The 23,683-nt window shown below is 56.0% G+C and overlaps 1 protein-coding gene across 2 annotated transcripts in view; it reads right to left on the bottom strand.

Moving 5' to 3' along the window:
• Positions 1-22,886, bottom strand: part of TMPRSS2 (transmembrane serine protease 2) — a 35,396-nt gene extending 12,510 nt beyond the window's left edge. The window contains exons 1-6 of one of the 2 annotated variants that reach the window (XM_025983380.2): positions 22,740-22,886; positions 14,071-14,141; positions 11,726-11,948; positions 7,452-7,538; positions 6,601-6,720; positions 1,154-1,280 (exon numbers count right to left, since the gene is read on the bottom strand). In XM_025983380.2, the coding sequence (XP_025839165.1) occupies positions 1,154-1,280; positions 6,601-6,720; positions 7,452-7,538; positions 11,726-11,948; positions 14,071-14,085 (572 nt within the window). In that variant the 5' untranslated portion in view covers positions 14,086-14,141; positions 22,740-22,886. Of the gene's footprint in view, positions 1-1,153; positions 1,281-6,600; positions 6,721-7,451; positions 7,539-11,725; positions 11,949-14,070; positions 14,142-16,649; positions 16,970-22,739 lie in introns of those variants that run through there. The other variant, XM_072740010.1, reaches the window with a different exon arrangement.
• Between the last annotated feature and the right edge of the window lie 797 nt (positions 22,887-23,683).

Raw genomic sequence — 23,683 nt, 5'->3', positions numbered from 1 at the left:
GCTGAGCGTTTGGAAGACGAAGATCACAAGGTCTAATCAAGCCACGTCGGGTGTGAGAAGCCTCTCTGCACCTGATAACCCGCAACTGTCGGGGAGAAGCTCTCTCTGCCGGTTGTTCTCTAATCTGGTTTGGGTTAGGGATGTTTTCAAAAAAATTTTTTTAAAGATTTTATGTATTTATTCATGAGAGACCCAGAGAGAGAGGCAGAGACACAGGCAGAGGGAGAAGCAGGCTCCATGCAAGGAGCCCGACCTGGGACTCGATCCCAGGACCCCGGGGTCACGCCCTGAGCCGAAGGCAGATGCTCAACCCCTGAGCCACCCAGGCGTCCCTGGTTTGGGTTAGGGATGTACGAGTACGTGTAACTTAAGAAAATTTGCAGGTATTAAGACACCATCAGCTACACGATCCCATCAGGTCCTGAACGGTGATGAGGGCTTCACTGTGTCATTCCCTGGCGATTTGGGGATTGGCATTTTGAAATATTTCATTAGCTAAGATGCCAAGTTTCTTATCAAGTGGTAATTAATTCTGAAAAATGACATATGGAGATCCCCCTAGTATTGCAGGGAAGCCACACGGGGACACCCCGAGGAAGAGGCCATGGTGATGAAACCACACAGACTTCTTCCCCGTGGGGCCAGACGGCTGCCACGTGCCCCTGACTGGGAACCCCTGGGAGGGACCCTCTGCCTCTCCCACCCTCCCTGGGGCCCCCTGCAGGACTGAATCCCCTTCTGTGTAAATCTGATGTCACTGCTCTCCTGTTCAAAAGCTCTAGGGCCATCCCCCAAGCCTGCCCGCCGTGAAGATCGAGCACGATCTGTTCCCCTGTGTCTCCCCCAGAGCCCCCTGCCTGTCCCCAGCCAGGCGTCACCCAGCCCTCGGCCCTCGGCCAGCGCCATGGACCTTGGTGGCCGCGGCACTAGACGCCCCCGGGTATCTGGGAGCGGATGGCGGTGGGGAGGTGGCAGGGCTGGGTGCAGTGAGTCGGGTCCTCTAGATGAAGGGGAGGGTGGGCACCTGCTGGTTTCCCCGACCAGTGCTGGGAAGGAGACAGCTGTCCCCAGCATTGGGGTGTGTGCTGTGGCACCTCCGGGGAGGGGCTCAGAGACTCTTTGCTCTGTTTCTGCGTCTGGGGCCACAACTCACCGGTAACCCATGTCTTGGCACGCGGCCCTCCCGTAGCTGTCACTCCAATTGTCCAGACACACGGGGTGCCAGGACTTCCTCTGGGACGAGTACACCTGGAGGATAAAGTTCGGTCCGTAGAGGCGAACTGCACACCAAGGGAGACAGTCTGTGAGTCTGCAGGTTGTCCGAACGCCACCCGGGCCCTCCCGCCCGCCCCCCACCCCCGCCCCAGACACAGAGGCTCAGAGGTGCCAGGCCTCAGGCCCCCTGCTCCCCGGGCGCTGACCACACATGAGGGGGGTCCCCGGTCTATCCCTTCCCGGCTTGAAAGTGCTCTCCACCCCAAAGGACTGACAGCAGGTGTTCAGACAAGGACTTGCACGCGGATGTGCAGCAGCAGCGTTTTTCACAACAGCCACCAGGTGGGAAAACCTAAGCGGCCACGAACGGATGAACGAACAAAATGTGGTCCATCCATACCGAGGAGCGTCATCAGCCGGGAAAGGAGCGAGGCCCCGGCCCACGCTCCAAGCCGTGGGAGCCATGACGACACTCTGCTGCGTGGAGCATCCGGACACCCTATGCCCCAGGCTCTGTGACCCGCCCGGAGTAGGAAATCCATAGCGACAGAGAGTAGATTAGCAGCTGCTTAGGGCCCCGGGTGGGGATGGAACAAGCCGGGGGGGCAGGGGGGGTGGGGGGATCCCCGCTCCGGCTTCCCTGAGCAGGTGGTACAAGTATTCTAAAATTGAAATGGTGATGGATGCACTTCTCTGTGGATACGGAAAAGCCACTGAATTGTAGGATGAATTTTATGGCATGTGAATTATACCTTGATAAAGCTAATGTGGTGCTTTTTAAAAAAGATTCCATTTATTTATTCATGAGAGGCACAGAGAGAGGCACAGACACAGGCAGACGGAGAAGCAGGCTTCCTGCAGGGACCCCGGGATCACGCCCTGAGCTGAAGGCTGATGCTCCACCATGGAGCCACCCAGGCCGTCCCAAAGCTTTTAAATAAATGAATAGGATCAAGGATTTTTTTAAAATGATCTTCTAAATAATCATTTTGAACAATAAATTGACCCCTCCTGCCCAACACCCTGGATCCGGGCAGTGCACCCAGAGATGAGTCAAGTCCCCTGGGCCATGGCTCTACCTCTAAATCCAGCAACTCAGCTCTGCCCGAGCGACCTCAGCTCTTTTGTTCAAAGAAACGAAACATTATAGACATAACATAGGTTAAGCCTCTCGCTACTCCAGCGCCTTCTCCCCTCCCCGGAGGTCACCACAGTCCAGAATTCTGGGCATTCTCCTCGTGTGGGCAGCTGGGCGCAGCCACAGAGCAGGGTCCCGTATGGCTCGAGGATCGGCAGGTGTCGTGCATGAATATAAACGACCTTGATGACAGCACGCCAGGAGGGAGGGCACGCTGCCGAGTGCTGTGTCCCGCACGACGTCACTTAAGCAAAGTCTAAAAGCGGGTGAAACCGTGCTCTGAGGTCTGAGTGGGGGGACTACGTGTGATGTAAAATATAAAATGAGGACCTGGTGACTGCAGACCTCACACTCTCCACCCTCACCCCCCGTCTGGGGCCACAGCCCACTCGCTGGACGTTCGGACCGACACCTGGGGGCTCATCCCCTGTGAGGTGAGCATCTGTAGGTCGGATTATTTCCTGATGCTTCCGGGATGAGCGATCCCACATACCAGGTGCGTGCAGGCTAGCCACGTGCTACGTGAGTGGATAAACACACTGTGGCCCGTCAAGATGATGGAGTATTATTTGGTGCTAAAGAGAAATGAGCCACCAAGACGGGAAAAGCCAGGGAGGAAAACCTAAGTGCACGTCACTAAGTGACAGGAGCCAACCTAAAGAGGCTCCAGACTGATTCCCCCACATGAGCTTCTGGAAAGTGCACGTTTGTTCAAACGCAAATGCACGATACGCGTGTCCACAAGGGCAAGACCGAACTCCAGTGTGAACTAAGACCGTTAGTTAATAAGAATGTCCTTATTTAGTTAATAAGAATGTCCTTAATTAATCATTGGCTCATCCATGAAAATGGAAGCCCCATACCCCAGTGCAAGGGGTCAAAAATGGGCAGCTGTGTGTGGGGGACGGGGATTCGGGAAGTCTGTACTCTCTGCTCAATCTTCTGTACGTTTGACACTGCTAAAAAATAAAGTCCATTAAATTAAAAGAAAATAACTGGAATTAGGGGCGCCTGGGGGGCTCAGCGGGTGAGCTCAGGGTATGATCCCAGGGTCCCAGGATTGAGTCCCGCATCAGGCTCCCTCCGGGGAGCCTGCTTCTCCCTTTGCCTGTGTCTCTGCCTCTCTCTCTCTCTGTCTCTCGTGAATAAATAAATTTTAAAAATCTTAAAAAAATAAAATAAAAATAACTGGAATTAAACATAATTGCAAAACTAAAAATAAAACTGACACTGTGGCATAGCAGATAGTAAAGGAGACTATTTGATTTGTATCTTGATTTGTGGCCCTCTTAGAGATTTATTTTTTCCCCTTCCATCAAATGCTCACTAGGGTAGGTGATGGGGAGTAAGGAGGGCGCTTGCTGTGATGAGCGCAGAGTTGTACCAGGTGTTGCATCGCTATGCTGTACACCTGAAACCAACATTCCGCTATAGGTTAACTAACTGGAATTTAAGTAAGAACTTAAAAAAAAAATGCAACTTGGGAAAACACGACAGCGGATGTGCCAATGAGCTGGAAATGGTCTCAAGCTCAAGTTTGTTTTTTTTTTTTTTTTAAGTATTAGGGATTGTTTGGCTTTATTGAGGCACAATTGATGAAGAACCACTGTATATACTTAAGGGGTACGGCCTGGCGTTCGCTTGGATTCATGCACACGCCGTGACGCGTGCGCCACAATCAAGCGGGGTGACACACCCATCTCCGCACACGGCTTCGCTTTCCTCTGTGGCGAGCACATCTGACGTCTTCCCTCTCGGCCAATCTCAAGCGTGCAAAACAGCGCGCTCGCTGGGCCACCCCGAGCCATTCTTGTTTCTCTCGTGACAGGTAAAGGTCACAGAAACCACGGCAACAGATGTAGAAAGTGAACTAATGTTAACGACGCTCGCACGTTCAATACGCACATAAATATATTCGAGAATATATATGCTCCGAGGCAGAGAACGCTCTGCACGTATATCTGAACGCTTTCCACGGGATGGGGGATGTTCCTGAGCACCAGAAGACGTGCATTTCATTGAGAATCATTTCTGCTCTACGAGGTGGGCGACTTAGAAGCACACCAGATGCGTGTTCTGATGGGATGCAGAACACGCACACGACGTCATGTTCATCTACTTGGTCTTATGTAAATAATCAGCGTGGAAAGGACATAAACCGCAACTAAGGTGAGTCTATCCAATTACAGATGTGCAAACGCTCCGACCCGGCAATTTTGCTTCTGGGGCGTGTGTCCTGCCAATGTGCTCCTTGGTTGGAACACGCGTGTTATGTCCGCCGAGAAGAGAGAGCTCCCGTGGCTCCGGAGCCACACACGGGAGCACGGGGTGGGCCGCCGCGGGGAACACGGGGACCCGCGTCCCAACCAGAAGTGGTCCTCAGGACGTGGCATCAAGGCCTGCGTGGTCGGCTAAGCAGTGACCACTGGAAAATGAGGACCGTGGGAAATACGCACACGCGTATTTGCTTTTTCACTTAAAACCTTAAAGAAAAAAAAGGGGAAAAAAACGTCTATGGGGATCCCTGGGTGGCGCAGCGGTTTAGCACCTGCCTTTGGCCCAGGGCGCGATCCTGGAGACCCAGGATCAAATCCCAAGTCGGGTTCCCGGTGCATGGAGCCTGCTTCTCCCTCTGCCTGTGTCTCTGCCTCTCTCTCTCTCTCTCTCTGTGTATGACTATCATAAATAAATAAAAATTAAAAACAAAAAACAAAAAAAAGTCTGTGTTGCTCCTGAGAAAGTAGCGTGATTGGTTGGTGCCTGGGCACACACGCGTGCATGTGCGTGTGCTTGTGTGTGTGAACACTGTGGGGGAGATTGAATTTTCCCTGCACCCTATGGTCCTTCCCGAAATCAATCTACTTGAGGATGTCAACTCCAAGTATTTAAATAAACACAACTTAAACATCAAGAAGAGAGGAAAGAGGCGGAGAGTCTGCAGGAAATAGAACAAATGTGTCTTGCCGGAGTCTCTCCTTGCACGCGTGTGTGCACACAGATGAAAACACCAAAAGCCATCACCCATGATAGCTTAAGGGTGCTCTATGAACCTCAGCGCCCCCTACTTAAGAGAATGGGGAGGGTCACATCGTCACCGACACGCAGGCAGGGCGCTGTGTTGAAAGTGTAAGGAGCACATGGGTCGCTGCTAAGTGTGGATATGCTCCAGACGCAGGCACAGCTCAAGGGACACGGGTGACCCCAGGGGCCGCACGGAGCCAGGGCCCAGCCTTCCTCTCCGGGGAGTCCCACCGGCCAGGCCCAGCGGCGTGCCCCATGCCAGCGGCGTGACCGGGTGGGGAGGAGGGGCAGGGGGGCAGTCCTCACCCGGGGTGGCCCGGAACAAGAGAGGGGACCCCCATCCCCCGCCCGCCGCAGCCCTCCTCGTGTTTAAACAAAGCCCTGAGGAGTGAGGGGACACTTGAGGGCAGAAGAGGAAAAGCTGCTTGTCCGATTTCTGGTGACCCCTCTGACACCACAATTTTGAAATTTCTGTCTGTTTAGAAAACTGAGGTTCTCATGTGAAGGTGTCAGAGGGCGCAGCAGGAAGCGGGACTCGGGGGCGCAGCCGTCGGCCTGGCTGGCTCCCTCGTTCTGCTGGAGGACCACAAGCTAAAAGCTCGTCAGAACACATAAGCGGGCTGCACGCCAGGGGCAGAGAGCAGTTAAACACGCGGCGGATGACGCTTGGCTCGCCCACCTCGGCCCACCCAGAGGACACGGAGGCGGCCGGGGAGCAAGCAGCCCCCCGCGTTCAGGCCCCTCGGCAGGTGCCCGACTGGGTGGGAGTCACGCTGGGGGTGGCCGTCGGTGGGTAGGAGCACGACACCTGCTCAGGACAGCCGCTCCTCCAACCTGGAAATCACTTGTAACAGTGATGGGAAAATGAGGCGGGCCACCTCCGCGGCGAGAGATACACGTCGCCGTAAAGGCGAGCTGGCTTGGAAAATAACAGAGGCCACTCCCGACCCTCCACCTTAAAGCCTCTGCTCAAGGAGTTGCTGTCAGGTGACGTCCTGGGCCGGTCGGACGCACACCGCCAGCATGGCCCGGGCCCCGCGGTCTCCCTCCTACCGCCGTGTGACCCCGGGCCAGGAACGCAGCCTCTCTGAGACCCGCTCCTCATCTGGGGTTAGAGCAAAGGTTCAGGGTCCCGAACGGGTGGCTGGGCCGGACCCAGGCCCGGCCACCGTGCCCAGTAGGGGCCGCAGTGTCGGTGGTGGACGCCTGGGGCTCCCTGCACTTACCGCACCGGTTCTCGTCCTCCCCGCTGGGGCAGTGCAGGACCCCGTCGCACCACTGAGAGGGGCTGATGCAGGTCCCCGAGCTGCCGCACTCTATCCCGGACACCGAGCACTTGTCCTCCACTTGCAGAGAGACGGGAGGGAGACCGGTCAGCCCGAGAGACACCGAGCAAACTTCACGCACCTGCCGCGAGTTCCAGAGACCACTCTCTGGGCCCCGAAGCAACAGGAGAGAAGAACCTTTCCCCCCCTTTGGTTTAATAAGGAGCAGATGTGTCCTCGCCATGGTGGATAGCAAGGGAGGCAGGGCTGGCAGCCACAGGAGCCCCCGCAGCATCACCTCCAGGAGGGCCCGGGGCCTTGGACTTGGATAGTACCCCACCTCCTGTCTGCCACACAGGTGACTCCTGTGGTCCTTAAACTCCATGAGCCTGTAGTGCCCTGCTCTGGTGGAAGAAGCCGGGCTGTGGTTAACGAGGTGGCACAGGCAAGGCTCGCCCCCGCACGTAGCAGGTGACACGGCACGCTGAGATCCAGGGGATGGGTGTGGCTGCACGGCGGGGAGTCTGTGCTCACCAGTGCCAGGAAGCACCTAGCGCCCCGGATCTACCCAAAGTGTGTCACCACGGCGTGTGTCACCCCGCCACCAACATCACGGGGTGCTGACCACCCACAGATGAGGATGATGCACGCAAGTGACTCCTAACAACCCAGACAAGGAGATCGGGTGAGAGGGGTCCTCCCTGTCACCGAACAGAGGGGAAGAGAAGACAGCTGGTTTGATGGGAGAGACTGCAGGAAGCAGAGAGAGGGCAGGGCCCCCCACGAAGCCTCGGCCCCCTTCCCACACTTACTGAACTTCCAGAGCAGGACCGCGGCCACAGCTGCCCCCGCCAGGATGGTCCCCAGGGCGACGGTGATGCACAGCACTTTCTTAGTCTCTAGGAAAGGGAGGGGGGAGCACACCGTGGAGCGGCAGCGTTTGCTCAAAGTCACGCTCTCCAACGGTGCCCGCCACTTGGATAGTACAGCATGTCAAGCAGTAATTTCTCATACAGTGAGAAATGAGACTTTGAATTTTTCATTTAAAGATTTCATTTGTTCATTCATGAGAGACACAGAGAAAGAGAGAGGCAGAGACACAGGCAGCGGGAGAAGCAGGCTCCCTGCAGGGAGCCTAATCCGGGACTCGATCCCAGGATCTCGGGGTCACGCCCTGAGCCGAAGGCAGATGCTCAACCGCTGAGCCACCCGGGGGTCCCAGTTTCATGCTTTTTGAAGCCATGATATGAAGTAACCTACCCTTACGTTAAGTTTTAAAAAGCCATGGTCTTAAGGGCGCCTGGGTGGTGCCGTCAGTCAGTGAAGCCTCCGACTCTTGGTTTCCTCTCAGGTTATGGTTTCAGAGTCGTGAGATCGAGCCCTGCACTGGGCTCCCTACTACATGCGTGTGTGCTCTCTGTCTCTCTCTCTCAAATAAATAAATAAATAAATAAATAATAAATAAATAATTTTTTTTAAATGTCTGGTCTTAGAATAGTCAAATACATGATTAATGTAGAACATCGCCTAAAACTTGGGAAAGTACCTTGTTTTTGGTAATTCCAGGCATAGGAAAACAGCCATAATGCCCCCAAACTATGGCCTCAAGGTAGAATAAATCGTCTTACCCAAGACAGTTCAGGGAGTGGATGCCGCCGACCCACAGAGTCCCAGCGACAGCCACCAGCCACGTACGTCTGTTTGCACTTCGATTACTTATCATGAAACGTACTGAGTAGCTATTCATTAAAGGTCATTATGTCAATTCCAAAGCTCAGCAGTCACGTGCGGCCAGGGGCTGCCCTACCGGAGAGGGCAGCTGTGGAACATTCTCGCCCCCCATGGAGTGGAATGGAACATTCCACGGGGGGCGAGAATGTTCCACCGGCAGTGCTGACATCGGCCCTTTGGTTTGAGGCAGGAGCACTGGGCTCACACCTCAGCCAAGAGTAACGTCATTTGGAGAAAGTCACCCATGCTCTCTAGTCAAAACACACCGCCAGGTCACTGTTGGTCAGCGTGTGAACCAAACGCCGTATCAAGGTTCAGAGAGCAGCGCCAGACACACCACACCCGGCAGTTCCTACAGGGCAGCTCCTGCGAGCCCTCCTCAGAGGAGAAAGGTGGAGAGGCCGGGGTGGGGTGGGGGGGTGGGGGCATTCAACAGACCCTCAACAGCCCCTCAATTTACAGCAGGACACCCTGTAGGTAGGTGTCCCAGAGTGTGCGGGGAGGCCGGCCACCCCCTGTACGCATCTGTGCTTCTGCACACAGGTGGACGGGGCTGACCCACCCGCCTGGGCTCCAAGCCGCCCACTGGGCTCACCTCTGGGTGAGCATGTTCTGGAACTGCAGCAGGCTCAGGGATCGCCTGGGAGTCCGCTAACCACTTTCCTGGCCCTCCTTACCAGGAGCTCAGTTCCGCTGGGAGAGGGGAGGTGTGAATTTACAGTCGTAACAGGTGCACTGCTGAGGCGGAGGCCACTGGTCTGAGGAGGGCCAGGTGACACTGAAAGCCTCGTTATCAGAACCAGACCTCTGGTGATTACGTGTCAGGGCTGAGCTGGGTGGAGTGGCAGGGGAAGCTCACGGGGGAAATCCTAAATTCTAAATTCCTTGGAACTCACTCGCCAAGGACGATCTCTTCCGTTGGAGGGGAGTAGGGGGTTTCCTGCGTATTTTATCTGGGATAAAATAACACACTTGGTGAGCTAAAAGCTATTAAATTAAGCATTTTTAACCTCTCACTGAGCGTACGGCCGTCTGCCCAGCTCTCCCTAGGAGCACGTAGGCAGTGGGAAGCCCCGACCCTGCTTTTGGTGGACGGGCACCTGCCATCAGGGTCTGCTCAGTCCACGCCGGGTCATGATTTGCAGTCGTGCTCCTGTTGCATTTCACTACGACATACTGTTCGTGCACCCTCATCATCCTCAATTTAGTCTGTTGATGCAGCCCTACCACGTCCAGGGCCAACGACCTGCCTCACAGACCGCTGACCTTCAGTTTTCCAAAACCCAGACCTCAGGATGTATAGGCGAGGGGACTCGTTGTGAAACATTTGGGACCGTTGCCATAGCAAACAGATACAGTGAGGCCCGGGGTGGCCCTGGCACTCCCGATGGGTTCTTCTGGATTTGTGCTTCGTGAGTAACTCGCTAGACACTGCCAAGGCCCTGACACTATGTGTGGCTGTGTGCGGCACGATTCCCACCACACCACGTTCTGGAAGAAGCAGAACGATGGAGATCGGTGGTCGCCACGTGTTGGGGGAATAAGGGGGGGATGAATGGGCGGGCCTCAGGGGATTTTGAGGGCACTGCACGTGTCTTTACACATTTGTCAAAAAAGCTGCAAAATGTACTAGGAATGTGATCCTAAAGTAAAACTATGGACTTTAGTTAATAATAATGTATCCACATCATCAGTCCATCGATTGCAACAAGTGTAGCACCCTAAGGCAAGATGATGGGAAAACCTTGGGGGGTGAATGAAAGGCTATGTGGGAACTCAGGACTCAATTTTTCCTCAATTTTCCAAGCCTAAAATTACTCTAAAAACTAGTCTATTGATTGGGACACCTGGGTGGCTCAGTGGTTGAGTGTCGGCCTTCAACCTGCAGGGTCCTGGGATCGAGTCCTACATTGGGCTCCCTGTAGGGAGGCTTCGTCTCCCTCTGCCTGTGTCTTGGCCTCTCTCTCTGTGTCTCTCATGAATAAATAAAGTCCTAAAAAAGGGGGGGGGGCAATGGTCAGAAACCAAGAGTCCCCTCTTGAGGTTAGTACATTGAGAGGGTGGAATCCATACTAGTGACCGTCCTACCCAGGCAGACAAGAGGAGCCCACTTGCCTGACTCCTACATCCCCAAGTCTTCCAGGGGTAAAACCTGGAGATGGCAAGCAATGGAGGGAAAGAGGGAACCACATAGGAAAGAAGGAGGAAGACTGAAGGGTAGGAAATGAGGGAATGAATGAGAGTAGAGATTATGGAAGAGAAGGAAGGACCAGGAGCCGTTTGCAAAGGTGAGTGTCGGGCAGGACTAAGGGTGACAGCGCTGGTTAAGGGCTGCCGGGGCCTGGGGAGGGGCATGCCGGGACTTTAGGCAGCACAGGTGTTAAGGACTCATTTCCATGCTTTACGATGTGCTGGGGGCGTGTGGAGATTCACTTCGCTATTGCTCTTTGACTGTACAAGCTGCGTGTACACACGAGCTTGCAAAATAAAATAAAAACATCGTCAACAAAAATGGTAACCGTTCAGTGGCTGGTACTGGTACCAGCTATACTGGTTTCCCTGGGCAGTTCTTCACCCTTCCCCTAGCCCGCAGTCAAAGCTGGGAGGGTGGGAACCCTGGGTGACTCAGTGGGTTGAGCATCTGACTCTTGGTTTGGGTTCAGGTCACGGTCTCAGGGTCATACGATCGAGCCCCACGTTGGGCTCCACGCTCGGTTGGGGGGGTTCTGCTCTCCATTCTCTCCCTCCAAGTGCTCTCTCTAAAATAAATCATCTTAAAAAAATAATAAAACAAAAACAACGAGCTGGGAGGGCTGCAGGAAGAAAGGAGATGAACGAGAGAGTCAGAAGGAAGCACGTGGCATTGAGGGGATCAGTCCTGGGAGCCCTCGCCCTGCGCTACGCACTGCACTCTGCCCGTGAGATCCTTGAATTCGAGACCTATTTCCGTGTGCGCCAACCACACCAGCCGCTTCACTGGCTGAGCACCACGCCCTCGTCCAGCATCTTAAACATGACTTGCTGTAGCCAGGGGACCATGCCACAAAGAAAGGGAGGGGGGTACAGGATCCCTGCCCTGGAGCTTACCCTTCATTGGCAAGAACGGGCAGAGGCCCGGCTCGGAAGACCACCCCGGGTGGTCAAGGAAAGTGAAGGAAGGGCTTTGCGGGTTGGCAGCCCTCACAGGGCCCCAGGCTGGAGGTGACAGGGGCAGTGACAGCTGTGACAGCGAGGGAGAGGGGAAGGGTGCGGGACCAGCCCCCGCAGAGGAAGGACAGTCAGCGACAGAGCCCCCTGGGGAAGGCAGACCCCAGCGCTGGTGCTGTTGTAGGAAAAAAACACAAAAGGGTCCTACTTGCGGTGCACCCCGTCCCCAACGGGGACTTGGGCTGCGTGTGGATGGCAGGTGTCGAAGTGTGCGTCAGCACCCTCGGGGTGTACTGGGGCACTGCAGGCGGGTAGTACGGGGCCGGATATACCGGGTAGGCTCTGGGGGCCGTGGCAGGCTGTGGGGGGTACAGGCTCTCGGGCTGGTATCCATGGTTTTCATAGTAAGGTCCAACTCCTGGTGGTGACCCCTAAACGATGAAAGAGAAGGTGAGTGCTAGGAAACCCCAATTACCCCAGAGGTTAGGTGTGCATCCATCACACTTGGACAAGGTGCTGAAAAGCTGCTGCAGGTTCCCCTCGGGTTCAAACACTGAAATCACCTAGACCAAGAACTAACCAGAACTTTCAATAAGTGTCAACAGTTTTTGGGGATTCCTGGGTGGCTCGGCCATTGGGTGCCTGCCTTCGGCCCAGGGTGTGATCCTGGAGACCCGGGATCGAGTCCCACGTTGGGCTCCCTGCGTGGAGCCTGCTTCTCCCTCTGCCTGTGTCTCTGCCTCTCTCTCTTTCTCTCTGTCTCTCATGAATAAATAAATAAAATCTTAAAAAAAAAAAAGTGTCAACAGTTTTTGTGTGTGTTTGTTAACTAATTTTTTTTTTGGAAACAGAGATAAATAAACTACTTTGAAATAAAGTGAATGATCAATACCGAGATTTAGTAAAAAAAAAAAAAAAAAAGAAAAAGAAATGATATAAAAGAAAGTAAAAGAAAAAAAAAGGAAAGGAAAGAAAAGAAAAAAAAGAAAAAAACTGTGTAGAGGTCCGGATGTGAGCCTGTGTTCACTGCCTCCTGGAAACCGGGCCACACCCCCTCGGATGATGCAGGTTGGAGGGACAGACGCATTTTGCAGGGAGGAGCGTGCGTGATAGAGGTTAAGAAGTTACCTAAAGGCTCATGCTATCCATGTTATTCTAAAAGTTCCTTTTCCACCTCGTCCTCCCTTAGGCGATGTGTCACCATTTACCGGGGGACCCTTGAACCGTGTGCACAGGAGTCCTGCTGCAACGAGCCAGTTCCGAGGGGAGCGCTGGGTCTGTGCGCACGAAGTGGAAGCGGCTGGCCCCAGCTGCAGAGGTGCAGCTTGTTGGAACACCCTCCCCCTCGCCCTCTGCCCAGGTAAACGCTGCCTCCTCTGGCTGCACCTGCGAGCCGCCCCCCCCCCCCGCCCTCCCCCATCGCCCACCAGCTGGGCCGTCCTCTCTGGGGGACCCTCAAACTTCTTTCCCCTCGTTCACTTCTCCTCCTGCTTCTTGTTGAGCGGGGTCTCGGGTAGGACCCGGGTTCTGAGCCCAGGCACCGCTTAGCATTTTAAATGGGGCCTCCCGGGAAGCAAGATTATACGGGAACGAGCCGGAGCCGGAGCCGGAGCCGGAGCCGCGTGCGGGCTGCCGCAGTTCACCTCTGCTTAATAACTCACCGGTGCTCTCCTTCACGAGTCCAAAGACCGTAACTCTGAACCAGAGCAGTGGACAGAGAGGGAAACAGTGTAATCTCTCATCTAAACAGGCCACCGAAGGCCAAAAAAAAAAAAAAAAAAAAAAAAAAAAAAACCTAGAGCATGTGTTTGGTCTCTATCGGAAGCGTCTAAGAACACGCCGTCCCACCCGGGAAAGCTCGTGGCAGCACAGCGTCTGTCCCAGCGAAGCCCCGGGGCAATGGACAGGAATTTTAAAATGGATCCAGTGAAAATAAAAACCAGCAACTGCTAAAGAGGGAAAAGCAAAAGGTCCGTTTTCCAGATCCGAGATATGGAAAATCTTGTTGGTTAGGAACCGCGACTCTGTACCGCGTGCACGCATCCCCGGGGAGATGAGTCGGTGAGATAGAATAGGGAGCAGAGGGACTGCATTTGCCCCCAGCGTTGTTGCGGGGGGACGTCGGGGGGCGTCCGGGGAGAGGGGTAGCCTCCCCCGGTTTTATCAGGACGTCGGGCTGCACAGGGGCTGCACAGGGGTCTGCCGGCCGGCGGTGACCCCCACACCTGTTCCGCCTTGGGACTTACTCCCCACACCCTTCTGCCCCTGGTTGTCGCCACAGCTCACCCCGAAACTCACCTGCAGGGCAGGAAGAGGAGGGGCCCAGGTGAGCAGTGCACACACCCCACACCCACCCGACAGCTCTGGGTCTGTCTGCACCCTGACCCACTCCCACCCGCCCACCCGCCCCAGAGAGAGAGCCCGGACCAGCGTCCACGGGGCACACGCAGCCCCGCAGCCAGCTCTTAAAATGCTGCCCAACGGACGCTTTGGAAAATAACAGCAGGAATAAGGAAACAGAGAAGACTGGGAGAGTAATAATTAACCACTTACTGAGTTTAAGGCCATCTTGATTTTATCAGCAGCATCAGGTAATGGCAAAGATTTGGGACGTTCGAGATGACCTAGAAGAAAGAATGATAAGACTGTATTATTTCGAGACCGGTTAATATTTAGGAGACACGTGGAGAAAGAACCAGAAGATATTCCAGACGAGAGTTAGCTCTCTCGGAGCAAACAGCAGTTTTACCCACTCACCTTGGCCCTCACCTCCACCTGCCTTTGCCCCACCCAACGCTCGCGGAAGGAGCTGGGTGCTTGCCTGCATTCAAGGCCGGGGCCGCTGTACTTAGCTCAGCTCTCGCCGGGGCCAAGACGTCCGCGGGCTGCCTCTGGCGACAGGGGACCCGGGGACGTGAAGCACAAAGTGACTCACAGACCATCAAGGTCAAGGGAGGGGAAGGGTGGGCAAAGACCTGGGGTCACCTCATGGCACTGACACTTCCTGGCAGTGTCATCACGCCAGTGCCCGAGCCTCTCTGATTCTGGGATGGACATGGATGTGGAGTTGGGCACGGTCTCGCTCGGGTGAGGATTTAACCAGGGGGTCCAGGTGGGTCCGGCTCATGCTCCAGGTGAGCAACAGCATCCCACGAGACATCCCTCCTTGCTCCCTCCTGCAGAGGGTCCAAGGGGTGAGGGGAAGGCTCCCACCCACAGGGACGAGGGGAAGGTGCCCACCCATGGGACGAGGGGAAGACTCCTGCCCATGGGGAACGGAGGGGAGGCACCCAACCACGGGGACGGAGGGGGATGCTCCCACTTACGGGGCAAGGGGGACGCTCCCACCCACAGGGACGAGGGGAAGGTGCCCACCCACAGGACAAGGGGAAGGTTCCCACCCACGGGACGAGGGGGAGCCTCCCACCCATGGGATGAGAGGGAGGCTCCTGCCCACAGGGATGAGGGGAAGGTTCCTATCCACCGGGACGAGGGGAAGCTTCCCACCCACGGGGACGAGGGGGACGCTCCCACCATGCAGCAAGTGGTCCAGAACTTAGTACCAGATGGAGGCCACACGTTTCTTTCTAAATAAGCCGTATGGAATCTCCCACTTCTTAATAAACATGTGTAACAAAATTCCATAAAGCTCACCCACATGCACCCACTAAGTCACGTGCTACCCCAAACCCAGAGAAGAAAACATTCCAGAACGAACCAGTTTCTTTGACAGTTTCTAAGGTTAGTGGGAATGAAAAGAAGGCTCTGTTGTTTGCAGATGTTTGTGAACAGTTAACGGTAATTTCTAGAAAAACCATCAACATGGAATGCTTTATAGTAAAACCCCCATCGAGGCATCACCCTCGCCCTCCGGGTGCTCACGGAGGGTTTCTCTCCGCCCCTCCCTGCTGTCTCCGAGTGACCAAAGAAGACTCGAGGATACGGCCTTCCAAACCTTCCACCCACAAGACCACATTCCCGATGAGAAGGCTCTGGGCTTCCTAGCACCTGCCAAGTGCCTGGCGCACAGTAGGTGCTCAAAGGGCAGCACAGTGCGGGGGTTGAGCCCATGACCTCTGGGACCTGGGGCCTAGGGCAGGCCGGTTAAATGTTCCCAGGCCTCTGTGCTCTCGTCTGCAAAAGGAGATAAGAGCAGGGTCGTTGGGGTGTGAAATGAGTTGATACCAATGTACTCTTGGTGCCTGGCATACGGTGAGGGCTGCTGACATTTTTGTTAAATAAAGGTGATTGTAAAGCTGATAACTGTGGCCTCCAAGGGGGTAGGGAAGGAGGTGACCGATAGGACGCATTTGCAGGTTTGCAGATTTGCATCTGGCACTTCTCCCCAAGTCCCAAGTCCACTGGGAGCTACATGCAACAGGACCAGCTCCGGCCCACTCACTGCCTTGCACCTCGTGAGCACAATGGTTGTTGGACTCGTTAAACTAAAAACAAACAACGCCCCCCCCCCCACACACACACAAAAAACCCCCACATTGGCTTGCTATAAATAAAAATGTGAGTATGGCTTTTTAATCTTGGGAAACCTCAAGGAACAAGTCGCAATAAAAATGCACCAGGTCATTTATTTACTTTTCACGTGAAGCTAAGATACGAGAATGAGGCACACCGGGGTGGCCTGGTCGGTTGAGCGTCCGGCTCTCAATCTCAGCTCAGGTCTTGGTCTCAGGGTCATGAGTTCAAGCCCCGTGTTGGGCTCGACGTTGGGCATGGAGCCCACTCAGATTTTAAAAAAAAAAAAAAAAAAAAAAGAATGAGTTCGTATTGATAGCTTTGAGGCTTTTTTAAGTTTTTAAAAAAGGTCAACACTTTTCTGGGAATGAAGAAAAGTGACCCTTATACAGGTGAGAGGATCCTCGTGTAAGCCTTTAAACGGTGTGATCATCACATACATCGCATATGAAGACACCTGTCCGATGTCCACTCCTTGAAGGACGGGGGCTCTATCTAAGACTCGCCATCAAGACAGGACCCCCCCCTCCACTCCCCTCCGGTCCAAGCAGGGGAGACCCTCACAGCACGTCCCTGACGTTGCTTCCCGAAGCGTCCCGCCTGAACACACGTTCTCAGCCCTCCGGTCTCCAGCTCCCCGTGCCTCTGAGCTAGCTCACCAGTTATAGATTTGGGGTGAAGTTTCAGGAAATGAAAATTCGATCCTCCTGGCGGCTTTACCCGGTTAAGAGCCCTCTGAAGGGGATGATGGGTCAACGCTCAAAATCCACGCTTCCTATTCCCTCGCGATCCCCGACAGCGAGGGGCCAGGTAGCCAAGGAAGGAAGGAGCGCAGGCGACCGCCGCTGCGAATTGTCCAGTAAACGCCGCAGGACCCAGAAGTAATCGCAGGATAAGCCTGTCTCATCCAGAGATCCCTTGACCCGCAAAACCGTGGAACCAGAAACACCCAGCGCGCCCAGACCGGCCTCCGCGGACTTTGGAACAGAAGACGGGAGTCGAGCTGCCTGTAATTCCTCGGGCCCGAAAGCAAGGAAGGGGAAGTGTCTCACTCTGGGACTGGACCTACAAGAAGCACCGCCGTCCGAAATGACCAGGAGGCCGCTGCGTCCCGTTCATCTTCCAAACAGGCATTTACATGAATAATGTTGTGTGAAAAAAACAAAAAACAAACCACAAAACCACGCACACACACAAACCACAACACCCGCACAGAACAAAACAGACACAAAACCCCGAGTCTTTCCGTAGCAAAGCACATCTCTTTAACTGGTTTGGTTTTTTTTTTTTTTTTTTTTTTTGAACAGAGCAAGACAGCCTGAGGTAGCGAGAGAGGACAGTTTCTCGAACGTTCTTTCCTGTCATTTAAAGGACACGGATGATTGTCCTCGATTCCGGAAAGCCAGACCTAACAAAGCACGTTTCCTTCAAGTGACAATAGAGCAAATGTGTGACAAAGCTCCTGGTGCCTCCTGGCCCTCGGCCAGCTCCCGTGCCAACACTAACAGAAGGGCCCACTTGAGTCACACCACACCACACAGCACGCTGGCTGGTTTCGGTCACTCCGGGCTCTCTTTTCAGAGAGCTGAGTCATCCCGAGCACCTGCGGGGCCCCTGCCTGCCACCCACCCACCCCCCATGACATGACGAAGCTCTTCCAAACCAAGAACAGTCTTTTCTCTGGGGATCTCTGAAAGCATTTGCTGGAGAGGTACTTTGAAAACCACCCAACCAATGCAAATGATCCATCTCATCGACCCGGACTCCCATCCAGGGGGCCCCGGGGTATTATTCCTCATAACGGGGTCCCCGTGGACCCCACCACGCACCTCTATCATGCATTTGCTGTTGCCCCGAGCCCCACTGAGCACCTTCAAGACGCCGGGGGTGTGAGGAGGCATGAGGAGGTGTGACAAGACGGCGAGGCCCTACCTTCCTTGACCCCTGTCCGCCTCCTTCAATCCCCGAAGCAAACACCAATAGACGCTCCCTGTCCAATAAACAAACGATCGCTATGAGCTGCCTACACCCCAACCAGGGCATAAAATCACAGGATATGCAAAGATGCTCTCCTATCCTGTTGCGGATACCAAGCGAGGTTAGGTGCCGGTTATCGGACACTGGAGGGTGCAAGCGACAGTTCCACGTAAACAAATATAAGACAAGCGATCGAGAGGCCTGCGCAGTGATTCACACGGGGATGAGAGAGACAGACAGAGACAGAGACATCACCTCGGAGAGGTACTGCCCGCATCTTCCAGGTTTCTCTTTCTATGAATGCCCCATTGTCCTAGTGAGATTACAAACTTTTTAGGCCAGGAATTGGGTCGGGTCCTTTTTTCTTTCTTTCTTTCTTTCTTTCTTTCTTTCTTTCTTTCTTTCTTTCTTTCTTTCAAGCTAAGCTTTGTAGCATACAAAAAAAGTGTTCTGATATTTTTCGAGTTCCAGAAGCCAAATGAGTAAGATGGAATATGAGAGAGAGAGACAGAGAGAGAGAGAGAGAGGAGAGCAGGCTGGGAAGCCCGCACCTGGACAGAACCAGCCTCCAAGGTGGGGATGTGGGTGACCTCAGAGGCGCAGGTGCACAAAACTGACTGCATACCTAATGTGGCATGCCGGCTGGAGAGGTGCCCAGGTCCCTCCGGGAGGGAGGAGTCCCAGGCTGTGCTAAGGGCTAAAGACCTTGCCCGGGGCCCATCCGTGGAATGGGATGATCAATAAACAAGGTTGTTTCCAAGGAACGAGTGTGTCTGCTTCCAGCGCCGGGGCCGACACGCGATGGCACACGCTAATAACATCACGACGGCAACTAAGCTTTTACCTGCTGGTGTATCAAAGGGACGAATACGTGCAAAGGAGATTCAGTTTATTCTGTGTACATCCAAAGGGCGAAAGAAAGCAGGATCTCAGTGGTAGAAAGGCAGGTTCAACTCAACCCAGGAAAACCACATTTCCAACAAGGCAGGTGTAAGTGTCCACCAGTTGCCTTGGAAAGAACAGAGTTCTCCAAACTGAGAAACATTTGATCCAATGTTTCCGGAAGGTGGGCTATCCGCGCGTATTTTATCCGAGTATATTCTAGAACAGAACTGAGTTTGGTCGGGGGCCAGGCAGGACGGTCTTTTATCGCCTGTGATGAGACACTCGCAAAACGAACTCCAAACCCGACGTCCCTAGAAAACAGGGGCTCTGTGTGCCCGGAGTCTGATCGAGAGTTGACATGAGGTCAGGTGTGGTGCCCTGGGAGTGGTGGCCGGGAGGGCCTCTGGCACCAGGTCTCGTGCCCACGTGCAACCTGGGCCGTTTTATCTTCCAGTTCAGCTCTCACTGGAAAATATTTCTCTGTTGAGCTGGATGCCATCGCCTCTTCTCAGTTCCATTTGAGCTCCCGATCCTTCTGTCAATTCTGCATTTGCATGAACTTCCAGGAGCTTCCAGACTTCAGCAGCCGGCACCTGCCAACACTTGGTGCCCTTCAAACATTCTGTGCTTTCTTATCACATCTCTGTACCCTCACCTTCCTGCACACACAGCCCGGGAGGCGCCTCATGGCTGGGCTCCGTCCACACCAGCAGAATGCCTGGAGTTCTCACCCAGAGCAAGCCCTGTCCTCCTCCTCCCGGACTCACCTCGACAAGTGTGACTTTGAGCCACCTTCCCTCTTCGAAGTCCACACTGTTCACAATCCAAGTAACTGCCCACACCCTCCACCTCTTTCTCCCTCCGTGTTTCTAAGGTTGACTGTGACATTTCCACCGGTCCGAGTCCCTCGGCTCCCGACCACTGTCTGGAGGCTGGGACAGACCAAATCTCAGGCTGGCTCTTCTCCTTCCTGACTGCAAGCTTTGCCTCTACGTTGTCCCCTATAACTGCCTGTTTGACCAGCCAAGCCCTTTGCTACTCGCCGGGATTCCATATGTAGTTGGGGCCGGGACGGTCAACAGCACAGAGGGGTGTGAGCCTCCCTCCTCCATCCCCGGAAGCCACCAGCCTGTCCTGGGGCAGATCCAACATCAGGGGGTCCCCACGGGTGCCCTGGAAAGGAGGGGGAAAGATGAGCAGCAAAGGCTTAGCAGTGTGGGGGGGCAGGATGACTCCCGGAGACCCTGAGCAGTGGGAGCAAACAGAGGTCAGAAAGCTCAGAAAGCACGGAGACCCTGAGTGCCTCTCTAGATGCACCCACCCCCCAATTCACCCTCCTCACCAGCAGGCCAGCTTCCCGTCCTTAACCAAAACTGATCGGCCACTAAATTGACCCAGTCCATTTCCTCTCTGCTTCCATTGCCAAGGCTTGGACTTGACTCTGGTCCCCCCAAATCTGTGATTTTCTGGAGGGCTTAAAAAAATAGAGAAGTGAGCTCCACTGCCAATCTGATGCAGCGACTGGAACGGGTGCAAGGACCCCATATTATTATGAAGCTCTCTTGGGACTCCTGACACAGGTTTGGGTGGAAAGAGTGAGAGCCACCAGCCTGGACTCCTGGTGTTCACTTCCTGGGAGGCCCGTCGTGTGTGTCTAGGCTACACCGTCTACTGGATATTTTCATCTGACTCTTGTCCCTCATTGCTCCAAGGAGCTCAATTGTCTACACCGCCCTACCGAGGAGTCCCAGACCCTTCTGCCCTGTCACTCTGGAAGATTCAGCACAGAACCCGGCGGGGGGGCGGGGGGTGGCTGTAGGCAGGTGCTCCGTTGTCTGGGCAGGGGGAACCAGCCCAGCGCACCAGCACACCCCTTCGGCCTGAGGATTCCTTGGGTCCCTTGGGTCCCTTTCTCAGTTCCCTTAGTGCTCCATCCAGGTACCTGTACCTGAGACATTCCAATCTCTCAGAGGAAAAGGAGGTCACAAGACCAGCCACAGCCCTACGGAGCCTGGCCGCCAGGCTTCACCCTTAGGGCTTCCCATGGGTTACAGGACCCTGGGCGAGGATCTTGCTTCTCTGCCTCAGTTAACTCACAACTAAGCAAAGGATGTTATCAAGAGTTTGGAATGACACCTGGCTGGAAGAAGGTGCCTCATCCACCTTTGCTGTTATTATAATACTAACGCGGCCACATTTTCTCCTACCATTCCAGTGACTGAGCCCCTGGGCAAGCCCAGGGTTCCAGGCCACCTCCAGGGCTCTGGCGACAGCACAGCCCTGCTAGGAGAAGCCTGACCTTGGAAATGCGGAAGAGCAAAGCTGCTGGGCTGGACTGGTGAAGGCCCATGCAGCCCACCCATTGATATTTAAAAACTAAAAACAAATACGGAGAGGAAGGTGTTGAATGGATCTCCAGGCACCAGTGAGGACTCCCCCAGTTCTGCAAGCTTGCCTTCCTAGATAACCCCAACCTCCTGCTGTGCTGGGGGCGGGGAGGCAGCCCTCACCCCTGGAAAAGCTGGAGGAAGGGAAGCAGCTCCCCAGTGACTTAGGGGGAGTCTCCTCCATCACCTGGCCCAGCCTGGCTCCATGGGGGCCTGCGCCCCCAGGTTCCTGGGCCTGGGTAATCTCTGCCCACACTCCCAGCGGCCACTCGCCTTCAGGGGAGGCTGGCGACAGCCTCGCTTCCTGGAGAACCTTCCCAACCTCCCCGGCTAAGTCAACAAGCCTGCTCTCACTTCGAGTTTCCTAAACACCTTGGAACTCCGCTTGGCAGCCCTTACAATTTTCCATGATTCGGTGACCCTCTACAGCTGCCAGGACGGTGACCATAAGGCTCAGCTCGCCCCCCGGGGGGTGTCCTCATCCTAAGTCCCTCAACCACTGCCCGAGTTGGAACCCAGAGGCCGCAGTCTCAGGGCCCAGCGGTGGGTGCCACCTGCCCACTGGGTGGACCTGGGGCGGGGAACCACTAGGAGCCACTAGGATTCCTCTCCGGCGGGCCGCTGCCTGTGTCTTGGAAAAGGCATTTGGGCTTTGCAATTCTGGACCAATGCGCTGTGCCCTGGGGAGGCGCAGCCGGCTTCAGGGCGGGCTCAGGGCTCTGGGCAGGCAAGGGCCCTCTGCAGAGAGGACGCTCGGGCTTTGGGTCGCTTGGACTCTTCTTGTGCAGGGCCCGTGGGGCCACGGGCAGGTTGCCCACCGCCGGGCTGGTGCCCACGGCCGACAGGCGCCCCGGGTCCCCTTGTCCCCGCAGGGAGCACACCCTGGGGGTCAGGACGGCTCCTCCGGGGCGGCCTCCTGCGGACCCCGGTGCCCAGGACGCCTGGCTCTGATGGCCACCGCCGGTCCCCGCCGCCGAGCCGATGTCGCCCTCCTCGCCCAGGGTTGGGGCCGGGACGGGGTGGGGGGCCTCCGGGATCCCATCCCCGCCGCGCCGCCCTATCGCTCCCAGAATCTCAGCGAGTTTCCAGTTTCCCGGAACCTCCGGAGGGAACCAAGGAGCAGAAGGAGTTCAGGTAACACTCCGGGGCTGCAGAGATTTTCCCGAAACAAAGAAACGGACAGGCCACTCTCTGTCCTCCTGGTCCCCCCCTGCGCCCCCAAGATAAAGGCGCACGCGAGCTCCCCAGCTCCGGGGCGCAGAAGCAGCTGGGCCGGGAGGCGGCTCTGGCCGAGAGGCCCGACCCCGAGGGACCCCGAGCACCCCCTGCTCCCACCAGTGAGCGAGAGACTCCGGGCAGCGTGTCCCGGCCGCGCGGAGCGATCGTGGGGCCCCGGGGACCTGGGAGCTGCGCACCGAGGGGTCCCGGGGGCGCCGCGCCCTCCAGCCCCCCCAGGGCGCTCGGCCCGGCCCGGAGGGTCCCGCCCGCGGGAGGACGCACCTGCTGCGCTGGCGCTGCTCACACCTGGCCTCACTCACGTCCAGCCGCGCGCGCGGCTCACCTGCGGGGCTCGGCCGGCGCTCCCCGCCCCTCGCCCTTCCTCCTCCGCCTCCGCCTCCTCCGCCTCCCGCTGCGCTCGTCTTCCTCGGCCCTGCACTCCTCGGCTCTCGCTTTAATCCCGGGAGGCGGTGTCCAAGTGCCCAGGGCGACACCCCTAAACGCGGTCCCAGGTCACCTCTGGCAGAGGGAGGGGACGGGCAGGTGCGGCGGCCCCGGGCGGGGCGGGTCCCGGCTGGGGCGGGGGCGGGGGCGGGGGGGAGGAGTTTGCCCCAGGGACTGCCCGGGGACGCGCTCCGGCCCCCGCCCGGCGGGGGAACCCCATGGAGCTCCGGGCCCCCCGGGCGGCAGTGCAGGGCTGGGAGCAGTGTGTCCCTGCCCTTGTCCCCTGCACCGCTCCGGTTGTGAGCGCTTCGAGTTTGGATGGAGGAGCAGAGTTCTGGGGAGCACTGACTGAGCCCGCGGGAGCCCCAGAAGCAGCTGCTCCGAGAGCTCCTGGACCCGACAAGCAGAACCCAGGCCCCCAGGACCCCTGGCCCTGGCGCCCAGGACACAGCGCCGCGCGCCAAGGCCCCTCCAGCCCGCCGGTGCCCACCTTTCCTGGCCTTCAGGTCCCCAGCTCCTCCCACCCTCCTGACACCCCAGGGAGCGGGGACAGGTCTTCCCAGCACGGCAGGCAAGACACGCGGTGAGATAAGCCTCAGTGCAGGAGAGGCGTGGCTCTTCCCTGTCCTGCAGACTCTCTCCAATGCAGTTTGCAGCACACTAAGTAGCATCCATGGCTTTACAATGAAGTGGAAGCAGAAGAAAACCTAATTCACACCCCCCCTCCCTGGGCGCAGAAGGCAGGTGGTCCCGGAGGCAGCTCTGCCTTAGATCCTTAAAGG

Source organism: Vulpes vulpes, chromosome 15 (genome assembly GCF_048418805.1).
Source record: "Vulpes vulpes isolate BD-2025 chromosome 15, VulVul3, whole genome shotgun sequence".
NCBI classification, from domain to species: domain Eukaryota; kingdom Metazoa; phylum Chordata; class Mammalia; order Carnivora; family Canidae; genus Vulpes; species Vulpes vulpes.
Note: the sequence above shows the minus strand (reverse complement) of the source record. Positions and strands in the feature narration are given on the sequence as shown.